The sequence below is a fragment of the Mchenga conophoros genome, linkage group LG7 (genome assembly GCF_057382185.1).
Source record: "Mchenga conophoros isolate Kocher_MC1m ecotype Shallow Benthic linkage group LG7, M_conophoros_male_GT1.1, whole genome shotgun sequence".
In the NCBI taxonomy this organism is placed as follows: Eukaryota; Metazoa; Chordata; class Actinopteri; order Cichliformes; family Cichlidae; genus Mchenga; species Mchenga conophoros.
In genome coordinates, this window is record NC_140532.1 from 5,096,358 (window position 1) to 5,108,814 (window position 12,457).

Genomic DNA, 12,457 nt, shown 5'->3' on the forward strand with positions numbered 1-12,457 from the left:
GCCACTCCTTCCTCAGAGAAATAGAAAGTAACTTCTCTTGTGGAGGAAGAAAATGGCTCACGCTGTGGACCTATTTGACTGCTCCGTATGTTTGGGATTATTGGAGGATCCAGTGACTACTACTTGTGGACACAGCTACTGTATGAAATGTATCAATACTTTCTGGGATACAAAACATGACAGTAAAGAAACTTACAGCTGCCCTCAGTGCAGGCAGACTTTTAACAGAAGGCCTGTTTTGAAGAGGAACACCATTCTGGCTAACTTGTTAGAGGAACATAAGAAAACAACCAGACAAGGGGCTGCTCCTACCGTAGCTTCTGATGATAACATCTATGCTGCACCTGGGGATGTGCAGTGCGACCTTTGCACAGGGAGGAAACGCAAAGCTCACATGTTTTGTCAGGTGTGTTTAGCCTCTTACTGTGAGGCTCACCTGGAACCTCATTTTCAGGTGCCACCGCTACAAAAGCACAAACTAGTAAAAGCTTCTACGAGGATCAAAGAAAGCATCTGCAGTCGTCATGACAAACTTCAGGAGCTTTACTGCCGCACCGATCGGCAGTTCCTGTGCCTCATGTGTGCGGTGGATGAACACAAAGGCCATAACACTATATCCGTCACAGAAGAAAAGCAAGAGATGCAGGTTAGTCAGTTTAGTCCCATGTTGTAAACATTTGTTGCACGGCATTTATGAGGTCCTGAAAAGTTTCTGCATTTGTTTAACAGAGGCACCTGGAAAAGACCAAATGGGTAATCACAGACAGAGTGCTGGCTTCAGAGGCCAAAATGGAAAAGCTGATGGAAGCTGCAGGCTCTATAAGAGTGAGTGTTATCCCCAAACATAAATATGCATTTGTTTGGTTCAGCAAAGGATTTTTTTGTGTTTTTAAATACATAATAAGTAATAAGTTTTATATCATTTTGAGTGGAAAAAGTATGTAAACCTTAAAAATTAGCAGTGCAGCTAAGGGGGGGGAAATCATTTGTTTTCAGCCAGTGCGATGACAGCTGTGAGTCGGTGCTCTGTTGACATTATTTCAAAAGGTTAGTGGAACTGTTAGAGTAATACAAGATTCATGTTTGGGACTCAGTGGCAGGGGTGAACAAACCTGGCTTAGAATCAATCATTCATTTAATGTAAAAAAAACAAAACAACAAACAGTATTTAAAATTAATAGGAGTATTAACTACTACGTGTCCTAAGCCAAGATGCTGAGCACCAAATTGGTGTGAGAGTTTACAAGTCAGCAATTCAGTCAGTGATTGAGTGTGACTTGTTTAGTTGGCTTGGATCACTATTGTAACAGTCATAGCAGGCAAATAGTACATTTTTCCTACAGGACGCTGCCTGGGAGGTGTGTGATGACTTTGAGCGGGTCTGTGAGGAACGTATCCTGCTGTACACCCACTTCCTGAGGAAGAAGTGCTCTGAGATGAGAGAGAAAGTTGGAGAGGCTGAGAAAGCTGGAGTGGACTGGACCGAACACCACCTCGGGCAGCTGAAGCGTGAAGTGTCTGAGTTAAGGAGGAGAGAGAGTAAAATCTGTCAGCTTTCACAAACAGAGGATCCCATTCAGTTTCTTCAGGTTATGGCTGCTTTTTGATACTTTAGGCTTATGTCTCATTTTGTATCCAGTTTGTGAGGTTAAATATTAATATTAATGTTTCCCTGTGCAGGGCTTCCAAACCCTGGGTGACCTCCCTGTGCTCACAGACTCACACAGAGAGCTTGACAACTTGACAAAGTTCGTCACTGCACAAAAGAATAAAATGAAAAAGATGAGCGACGAAGAAAAAAGGGATCTGACGGATTATTCTGGAAAAATCATCAGTAAGTGTGATCATCTGGGATCATTTGAGATTTTTAAACATCATAACTGTGGTCTCATGTTATTTACTTAAAAACTATGCTTTTTGTGTTTTTCCTTACAAGTGTCAAGAAGGACAAGGCCGCAGGAGGGACGGACAAGGACAGAACTTGTGATGAAATATAAGAGTAAGCATGATGTTAATGACTACAGACATATTTGAGAGCTTAAGCGAGTCCTTCGTAATCAATGAGTTTTTCATTTTCCCTGCAGACTCCAAAATCGAGGTGGATCCTGACACTGTAGCAGCTTGTCTTTACCTCTCTGATACAAAGAAAGAGATATCATGGTGTGACAAGGACCAGGCTCATCCAGATCACCCTGACAGATTCACATACTTTTACCAGGCTTTGTGTAAAAAGGGCCTCAGAGGAAACCACTACTGGGAGGTGGAGTGGGATGGTGGCATAGTTGAGGTGGCTGTGTCGTACAGAGGGATAGATAGAAAGGGTTCAGGGAAAGATTGCTGTTTTGGCCACAATGCTCTGTCCTGGAAATTAATCTGCTCTCCTTCTGGTTGCACATTCTGGCACAATAATCTTCACAAAGGTCAAATTCCTCCGGCTGTCTCCCACAAAGTAGGGGTACACCTTAATTATGAAGAGGGAACGCTGGCTTTTTACAGCGTATCTGGAGTTGAAAGTTTGACACTGCTGCACCAAATCCAGACAACCTTCACCGAGCCCCTCTATCCCGGGTTTTCTGTGGATCTTGGTGCAACACTGAAAATAAGCAACATCTAGCTGGCACGGCTGGCAGCCTTAAGCCAATTTCCCTCGGGATGAATAAAGTGTGATCAATCAATCAATTTTGCGCACATTAATAAAGTGTTATCTTCAGGACAAGCTGCACATTTAAAATTCAGAGTTAGAGACAATAGTGCAGTTTCCAATATTAGTGCACTGATTGACAAAGTGATAAAAATAATCTCTGAGTACTTCTTTCTCAGTTAAAAATCAAGAATCAAACAGTAAACAATTACCTTTCCTCTTATTATAACTATCTTTTTTCTTTTAAATAGTAGTAAAACTGCATCAAAACACTGATTGATAAATGTTTTTTTACCTTTTCCCCCTTTCAAGTAAATAAATTAATACTTTTAAGACATTAAGACATATTTGATAATAAACATAACATGAGCAATTCAGCTACTTCAGTGTCCAAATAGTGGGAAAAGTGAAAGTAGCTTGGACGGAATTGATCGCAAGGGAAATCCAAATAGCTCAACACAAATATATGAATATTTCTGAGGGAGGTTTCTGCTGTGTGAGTTAAACAGTGGATATTTTTAAGTCTTTCCCAAGATGCTTGTTAAAATGTAAAATCTGACATTTGGCACTTTTTGATGACTCTTACCTCGTTAGTTTTTATATCAAGGTGTAAAATGTAATAACAGCTCAACTCCCTGAGAGTTTAGGAGAGAATTTCTATTATTCTGCTTTTTCTTGTGACTAAACTCCTCTTTATTTGCAGTTTTGTGAAAGACTTGAATGATACAAAACACATAATAAACAATGTAACATGCCTTTTTAGTATTTCATTTTAAGGCTGATTTTACAGCTTCCTTCATGCCTAAAACTGAGCCCAAAGAGACTTTGAGAGGATGATTTCTCTGTAACTTAAGTCTCATTTATGTTGCATTATTTATATTTAGAGCTTTAAACATAGAGGGTGAGTCTTTTTGAGTTTATTGTGTTGTAAGGTAGAGGAACAAAATGAAAACAAGCTTTTGTTTGTTTTAAAGCGATGGGAAACTACTGCTCAACTGACTCAAAGTAAAGGATTGCTTTTTCTGAAATGACTCAAATGAAGGATCATGATAATAATTTATTGTTTACTGATTTTAATAAACTATAATTTACCTTTTTTGATGAGGTAATATTACAGTATACTCTTAAATTCATGTTTGCATGAATAAAATAAAGTTGTGATGACACGCAGTTAGAGACATGTTTGATTAAATGCTCATTTCATATTTTTCACATCAGTCCTAGAAATTTCTTGGTGACAACATAACTGATTAACAGAAACGAGGACGGTACCTTGGATGCTTTGTCCTTTTTTCCTGATAATTCACTGGAGAAACCTTCACAAAAATACATATAGTTATATAATGTTTATTTACTATTTGTATTGAAATTTATCCTGATATAAGATGCAATAATTTAAAGGTAGTTATACTCTTTAAATGTTTATATATTTTTCAAAGTGACGGTTAAAAACAGATTACGTTATTCTGTTTGTGTCATGTCTAAAATTGATCACGTTTAAGCACACTTTGTTTGGAAAAGTGGTTAATAGCTTTAAGTCTGATTTTCATTGTGAGGAGAGCTTGAAATATGATTGCTTTGTAATTGCAGCTACTGTTCAGTCACGTAAACGGAGTCATTGCTTTAGCTAAACTGCCTTAAAGTAAGGACCATGCATACTAATAATAATATTCTTTATTGAGTTTATTGTACTAATATTCACCTTTTCAATATAGAAATGTCACAGTTTACTCCTGAATTCACATTTATGTAAATAAAACAAAGCTCACAATTCATGACGTTTAATTAAATACACAATATACGTGAAAATAAATAAAATATGCACACTTCATATATTACATTTTTACATTTTTACAATTTAGTCAATCACTATAAATTTTGACTCGGTAACAAAGTGCTAGCACCAGTAACAGAGGACATTTTAGAGAAATCATTCATAAAATGCAGTCGGTGCGGTCTACAGTGTCGTAGAAGCGCAGACAGGCCTTGTAATGCAGCAGCTTCTCAGTCAGAGGGCTGATGGTCAGCGCTTTGCCCTGAACACTTAGGTCCACGTACCTGCACAACATTAATGTAACAAGAAATACACTTAGAGCTGTGATACTTTTTTTTCTTTTTACAAATATACTTGTAAAAACATGCTTTGAATAAAAAGTTTACACTGAAACCGTTTAGTTATCATGTTTCTTATATCAAACTCTATGTATGTGTTTTTGCTAAAACATCAAATTCTTTACCAGCTGTTGATATGAACCTTCAACAGACTGTGATGGACATGGAACAATCTAAACTTTATTGGATCATCGTCTACCTGTTTTACTGTACCTGTATGACACACTCCAAAATGCCAGGGTATTTACAGCCATCAGTGTGGCCAAGAGGAAGAAGAATCTCTCCAAATTGCCATCATGCAGTGTGCTTGGGTAAAAGCTTCCTGTAACAGAGCACCACAGTGTTTAGTACCAGTGCCTCTATGTCATTTGTTAGTCCTGTATTTGTATTTTCTTGTTTGTTTGTTTGAATTTTACCTCCAGAGAGAAAGTACATCAGCTGAATAATAAAGGCACCGAGAAAACATCCCCCTCCATAGGACAGAGTGAGGAAGTGCAGGGCGATCCCTCTGATGTGGTTCGGGGTGAGCTGGAAAGAAATGAGGGAGCCTGCCAGACAACAGAAACTGTATGAGCATGTCTCCTGCTGCTTATGTGCCACATTATACTCGTTTCACAAATCAGAATGATATGCACAAACGGAGACATAACAGTAAGTCTCCCACTCACACGCAGGGGTGACGAGAGCTTCTGCCAGACCGAGCAGGATGTACTGAGGAGCCAGCTGGAAACACGGCATGGAAGAAACTTGCAAAAGCTTTCCAGAAAGTGTCTGCTCCACCAGGGGGTAAGACTTCCTCTGCAGCTCAGTCAAACCTGCAACCAGGACCGACAGAGTGGCACATGCATGGCCCAGAGCTGGAGGGGGAGGATGGACAGGGTGGGGTGATGAGAGAGGGGGCTGAGGAACGGGAGGTTGTGATTACAAGACAAAAAGAGGGAATGAGAGGAGATAAAGGAATATTTAAGAGAATAAATAACGACAACATGCGAACTAGTTGGGGCTTGCATGCATGTAAATACTCACTAATACGTTTTACAGGTGCTGGAGGAGTTTTTTCCATGGACAGGTAGCAGGTCATCACACACTCCATCAGTGGCGCTAAGAGCAGCAGAGGCAGGATGCTGATCACATTCATGGCAGCGATGGGCAAAAGGTGGTCCTTCAGGTGAAGGTTGGAGCTCATCGTCTGAATGTAGTAACCTGAGGGGATCTGTGGGAGGCATATTTCTTAACCAGACCTGAAGGCGATTAAACATGTCAGTTTTCTGCTTCATGCATTGTAATTTCTCAGGGACCTACCTGTGTGAGGCAGACTCTGTAGAGCAGCTGAAGCCCATAAAGAGGGAAGAGCTTGGCCAGGACTTTGGCATTCTCCACGTGAGTCTCACTGTACCGGCCACCATTATTCTCTTTCGCCCGGTCCAGCCAAGATGCTACCTGCCCGCTCAAGTAGCGATAGTGGAGGCAGCACATCTTGAAAGAGTTCAAGAAAACTCCCAATGTGGTCAGTAATGATCCACCTAAGCTCAATAAAAGCATGAAGCACGAACAGTTGAACTTTTTGTGGCCTGTACAAAAAAGGAGACGAGGAAAAGGTTTTCTCTTTCTAATCCTTTTTTTGGTATCTTACCTTTCTTGGGTTTGTAGGTGAGGTTACTGCGCATCATGTGTATGGCAATGAGAGCCAGCAGCACTGAGGTGAAGGGGATGAGGAAGCCCAGATTTTTGGCCACAGATTGCTGGATGTAAGCAATGCCCAGAAACACAACAGTGGAATTCAGATTCACCAGCCAGTAGAACCTAAATTAAGAGAAAAAAAATCTTAGAGTGAGCCAGTGATATTGGTCAGACTTAAATCCAAAATATCTTTGTGCTAATTTCATCATCTAGGGTGGTTCAATTTAAACTTGTTTTGTCTATGAAAGGAGAAGGAGTCCTTAGAGGAAACCCCCCATGCACTCTAGTATAGAATTACCATTATGTCAGAAAGGTTTGTTTGTAATATAATAACAAAGGCATGTCACTACTACTTTTTTGTCTGAAATCAAACCATACGAAACCCAACCTCGCAGAACTAAAAATGAATCTACTGGTAAACTACATGTATGATGCGTCAGGGTAGCCTCATCACCCACCAGTTGAAGAAGGTCAGCAGCTGGTGCTGGTTGTAGCCCTGCAGGTTGTAAGCTCCCATGGGGCAAAGGATAGCTCGGATGCCACCGATGCCCAGTGCAGCAGCCAGCAGGCCAGTGTAAAAAAGAATCTGCTGCTCCCGAGACCCCAGCTGGTGGGTCATGTGGTGGCTGTCGATGTAGAAATCCTCAAAGGGAAATGCCACCACAGGCAACATGGCTGTACCTACAGTGGCAGATGCATCTAATGATTCTGAGTGATATTTTCTTTTTGGCAATGGTTGATTTGATACATTCATGAGATATGTAGTCAAAAAAAAATTACTGAAACAAATGAAAAGAAGTACAAGGTGCCCACCTGTTTTCCTGCCATTTAAAAATAAAAATAAATACATTATAATATTACAACATTATAAACAGCTGTCATCGCCTAACATCAGATCTTACTCTAGTCTTGCTTTTCACAATAATACAGTCCAAGATGGTAAACGCTGTTTTAGAAGTCATATGGCTTCAAATTCTTGGCAGCCAACTTGTGTCAACCTTTAATCCCTTGTGTCTTACCAAAGAAATGAAGAAACGCACACACGTATAGCACCTTAGTCCTTCCTAGACAGGCTTCTGCAAACCAGCCAACCAGAACAGGGGTGAGTGTGCTGGCTCCTATGAAGCACAGGTTGACTGTTGCAGCGAGGTAGTTGTCATATCCGAGCTTCACAGTGCAAAATAGAATCATGTTACATACAATCCCAAAGAAAGTGAACCTTTCAAATAACTCCACAAGAAGTACACAGATGATCACTTGGAGCTTCTTGCGAGGCTTCTTTCGTGGTCTCTGGTCTAGATGAGGCGTGTGGGAGATACGTCGCAGTGGGCTTCTGCCCTCTGGGAGTCTCCTGAAGTCTCCTGCTACCATCCCGGGCAGCTCTTCTGCTTGGTGGGGTGAATGCTGTCGGTAAAGAGCTTTGAATGAGAACTGCTGCCCTTGTCGGGAAGGAGTAACAGAAGCTGGAATCTCACAACCAGGTGTAACTCTGACACTGGACACGTATACTCAGCCACACCCACCTGTTTTCTGCAAATGGCCATACCTGATTCGTCCATCTTTATTTTACGGGGAAGTGTGGATGTATTACTCAGATTTCACACATTATGAAAAACTATATAAGGGAGGAGTGATGGATGGGAGCTATTTAGAGGACAACCCTAAAATATTTCTAATATTTCAAAGATAAACATGTGGCTGTTTGATTTATTTATTTTTGTTTTTTTAAATAATGATCTTTAATGCTGTGAAGATAGCATTATTATCCAGATCAAACGGGTTCAATTTCACTTCAAGTCATCTTATAAGATACCTGGTATAAATAATGACTTAAATAATGTTGCCAATGAATGGTCTGTCATGTGATGATAAATATAATCAGTTTATTAAGTGGAGCTCTGGAGTAGTAGTAGTTAGTTTCTGGGAATACAATAAGCCCAATAACTAATGTCTGCCTTTGAAGGTTAATCTTTCCATGATTGAGGTTAACCACGGTTGCTGACATGCTCACTGTTTTCAGTTAACATAATCACAGTTGTATTGTGGGAACGTACAATATTATTGTAACATTAAAAAATAAACAAGTGCAGAAGGTTTTACAAACACTCACAAAATATTACATGTCTCTGTGAAAGCAGCTCTTCTCTTCACTTCCCCGTACAACCTCATTTTGACTGGCCTGCTGGTAATTAGACTCAAAATGTTAAGTGAGAGTGAGACAGGGTGCATGTGCAGGTTAACTTCAACTAAAGGAGCTCTGAGACAGACAGCATTTTATCACTGTAGGAGGTGAACTAGCTGTCCAAACAAGCACTGAACATTGGAATTCATTAAAGTACAAAGTCTACAGTCCTTAATAGACTTATTTTTAGACTTATCTACATTTTATTGATATGCTGACAACATTTAATGATAAGCACCTTGCAATAATACTACCAGAAATGAAGCAAGAGTCCAATCAATATATCTGATTTCTCTGTCTTCCCCACCTTTAGGAATGTCCCATGTAATAAAATATGATAGAAGCAGTCATTCTAATGAACCTCACAAAATGATTGAAGCTTTATCATATTTAAATGTCCCAATTGCCTTTTTTAATGAAGAAACAGCTAAAAGTTTACACACAGTGTATCACACACTCATCACAAACATGAATGTCATGGTAATTTTGAGCTTCATATGATGTCTTTGAACTTTTTTCCAGATTGGAACGGTTGTAGTATACATAGTAGTATATATATAGTATACATCCTTAATGCCTTAGAAAACAAGAATTAAGTTAACAAGTTTAAATTTCTTTTCGGATTTAGTCCTTTAAAGCAAAAAAAAAAAAAGTGGCCTATATTTTAGTGTAATTTAAACTGGGAAGTAATATACAAACGTGAGATTTTGTACCATTATTACTTTAAATAAAAAGTGGAAATGTGAAGCAGTTTGAGCAGGTTGATTAGGACTGTTAAACTACGTGCGTTTTTGTGGTGTCGCCATGGTTACGACAACAGCGTCCAGCTCAGCGTGGGGGCGTGGTGTATCATGGGAAAAAGTTTGTAAATCACTTCTAACCTCCGCTGCTGCAAACTCGTGATTGGAAGAAGAGACCAGCTGGCCTGGAAAGAGACAGTTAACCTGTAAAATTAAACATAATAGCTCCAGTTTGCATTTGTTTTTTCCGGTAAGCTAGTTTGCTCTGCTAATGTTTCATAGCATGTCACAAAATGTGTTTATGTTGTCGTTGGAGTGAGCTAAGGAACTGAGCTAACGTTAGCATGCTGCTAAATACATATTTTCATATAGCGTCGTCCGTGTCTGACATTGGAATTTCAGATTTATGTGTCTCATTACCCATTTCTTTTACATTTTACATAAGAAAACAGAAAAGACTTAGCGAACTTTGTTCGCTTTTGTGCTGTCCGCTACAGATTTGCTGGCTAGTGATGTCTGGAGAGAGGCTACCCAACGGCTTCAGCTCGACCCCTCTCAAAGACTTCCATCCATCAAAGGACTTTGGCGACGGAATCCTATCCGACGAAGAAGACACCTTTTCTCTGCTTTCTCCAATCTATCATGACAGCTTCGACAGTGACGAAGAAGAACTGAGATCCACCCCAGATCAGCAGACCACTTCCCCCAGAGAGAGGGATGACTCCAGGCTCAGTATTTCACCATTCAGGTGCTGCAGTAAAGCTTTAGTTCAGCTTTAGTTCTGGCTTGTTTGCGGCATAGCTAATTTTATATCTGCGTTTATTTTATAGATGTGAGCTACCAAAAGCGATTTCGGAGCAGCCTGCAGCTTCACCTACCCTCAGTGCGTGGGAAATGTGGTTGGTGAATAAAGCAAAAGAGGAGCGTCTTAAGCAGGAAAAGAAAGTAGAAAAGGCATGCAGTCATTAGTCCCATCCCCATAATAGAAAAGTGTTTTTATTCTGATTGTAATTTGTTGTAGTGACCATTTCACCCCAATAAAAGCTCCGTGTGTCCCGTATATTAGGAGCACTTACTAAAAGAAAGAAAAGAAAAACAAGAACGGGAGCAGGAACAGAAAAAGCTCATCATAGAAAACAAGATCCAAGAATGGCTAAAACTTAAAACAGAACAGGTAAACAACTTCTCAAGTAAAATTGTTGTGTTGATCTTCTTATCTGCTACGCTACAGTCTTTTATGTTTCTTGTTATAATTCTAGGAGAGACATGAGCAACTTCTTAAACAAAGAAAGGAGGAGGAGGAGATGCAGAGGCAGCAGGAGAGACAGCGGGAGACTGAACAGAAAGCTCAACAAAAGTACAAAGACTGGCTGCAAAGAAAGAACCAAGAAAAAATAGAAAAGGAAAAGAAGGAGAAAGTAATCAGGCTCTCGTTCAGCTGTCTCTTCTTTTTTAAATTCCAAATGGTTTCTCAGAGATTTCTTTTGTATCTTTTTGACAGGAGGAAGCCTCCCTGAAGGAGGAGCAGGAGATGGAGCGGCGTAGGAGGGCTGAAGAGAAGTTTAAGGAATGGCTGGCAAAGGCGAATGAAAAAAGCAAAGCTAGTCCCAAAAAGCCCAGCTATCCATCAAGTATGTTTATTTGAATTAACTTGGCGTTATTGGGTTTATTTTACTCAAACATCATAATCATTCCATAGAATAGAATAGAATTCAACTTTGTTGTCATTGCACATGCACAGGTACAGGGCAACGAAATGCAGTTTGCATCCATCCAGAAGTGCTTTAGCCATGATATAGATATATTACAATATATATTAGCAATAATATAGATATGTAAGTATATTACAGAAATGGGTCTATTATGGTATGTTATAATGTACACGGTATGAAGTATGTTATGAATATTCTATAACTATAAGTATGTACAGGCTGTAGTGAGTACAAGCTATGTACAGGATATGAACAGGATATAAATATGAAAAACTATACAGAAATCTGAGATATACAGTTATACAGAAATGTGAACTATGCAAGTTATAAACAGTTTTAGGGTTAAAAGTTATCGTATGTACAGAATGATTATTTACACAGAATTATACAGTAGTGCAGTTAAGATAAGTGAGACATGTGGATAATTTCTACAGAGGCTATATAAAGTGCTAGTGGTTGTGAGTGGTGGTTCAGTCCATGTTATTATTGTGTGTTTGAGGGTACAGTTGTTCATTGTGTGTGTGTGTGTGTGTGTGTGTGTGTGTAGGTGGTTGTGGGTGTGTGTATGTTCAGTCCATGAGTTTAACGTGGGTCAGATGTCAGGAGGCAGAGTTCAGGAGTCTGACAGCTGTGGGGAAGAAGCTGTTCCGGTACCTGGTGGTCTTAGTCCGGAGGCTCCTGTAGATAGACGGTAGCTCATTAGTTTAATTAGACTTCCAGAGATTTATGTGTCACTGTTGCATTGGATTGTTTTTCTCTAGGTCCCTATGACAAATCCTACCCATCGCCCAGTTTTGTCAATCCAATCCCCTGGAAGCCAATCCATGTCCCTCCTCCAGAACCATCCTCCCTCGAGACATCAAGCAAGAAACCTCTGAAACAGAGAAAAAGTCAACAGAGCCTCAGCAACACATTTAGGCTGAGAAACACTCAGAGTCCAGCACATTTGCAGCAGAAGAGATGACACAGCAGGTTGACGTGTATGACTGTGATGCGGCAGCTTAGTTACGGGCTTAACTGTGATTTCTGCACCACCACAGCTTCTGGGCCAAGACTCTGCTGAGTCACACAAGGATTTTTGTTCTCTTAAGGTGGTTGTGGTGAAGACGTATTTGGTTTTATGTTTTTTTTTTTTTTTTTTTTAAATCAATGGAATTATTCAAATTTTGATATGATGTTCGTGTGACTAGATATTTAAAAGTCCAGAATACAATTTTCTGTAGATGTACTGCAATACATTTTTTTTTATTTGGATAAATGTGGCACAGTCAAAGATCTGTTTCGGTCTCATTCATTCTGTGGTCAACAAAACCACGTTTCATTGCACTGAACAAATAAGGCACCACCCACATGACAGAAAGAAGGTGGCTGGTGGTCACAGCCAAAGATA

At 39.8% G+C, this 12,457-nt stretch overlaps 3 protein-coding genes across 3 annotated transcripts; 2 read left to right on the forward strand and 1 right to left on the reverse strand.

Annotated features, from left to right (window-relative positions):
• Positions 1-16: 16 nt before the first annotated feature.
• Positions 17-4,772, forward strand: LOC146569403 (E3 ubiquitin/ISG15 ligase TRIM25-like). Its single transcript, XM_085281675.1, has 6 exons — positions 17-646; positions 730-825; positions 1,344-1,589; positions 1,681-1,834; positions 1,937-1,999; positions 2,085-4,772. Exons 1-6 carry the CDS (start codon positions 53-55, stop codon positions 2,612-2,614), a joined length of 1,683 nt encoding a protein of 560 aa, XP_085137801.1. The 5' UTR covers positions 17-52; the 3' UTR covers positions 2,615-4,772.
• On the reverse strand, positions 4,412-7,804 carry slc15a5 (solute carrier family 15 member 5). The gene is made up of 9 exons (XM_085281361.1): positions 7,453-7,804; positions 6,892-7,114; positions 6,387-6,556; positions 6,056-6,276; positions 5,780-5,966; positions 5,422-5,610; positions 5,170-5,301; positions 4,967-5,075; positions 4,412-4,699 (listed from the first exon to the last, which is right to left on the reverse strand). The coding sequence occupies exons 1-9, from the start codon at positions 7,802-7,804 to the stop codon at positions 4,576-4,578; spliced, it is 1,707 nt and encodes a 568-aa protein (XP_085137487.1). The 3' UTR covers positions 4,412-4,575.
• A 1,638-nt stretch (positions 7,805-9,442) lies between these two features.
• On the forward strand, positions 9,443-12,344 carry ccdc34 (coiled-coil domain containing 34). Its single transcript, XM_085281686.1, has 7 exons — positions 9,443-9,605; positions 9,853-10,103; positions 10,186-10,309; positions 10,422-10,529; positions 10,615-10,773; positions 10,857-10,986; positions 11,829-12,344. Exons 2-7 carry the CDS (start codon positions 9,868-9,870, stop codon positions 12,029-12,031), a joined length of 960 nt encoding a protein of 319 aa, XP_085137812.1. The 5' UTR covers positions 9,443-9,605; positions 9,853-9,867; the 3' UTR covers positions 12,032-12,344.
• The last annotated feature ends 113 nt before the right edge of the window (positions 12,345-12,457 follow it).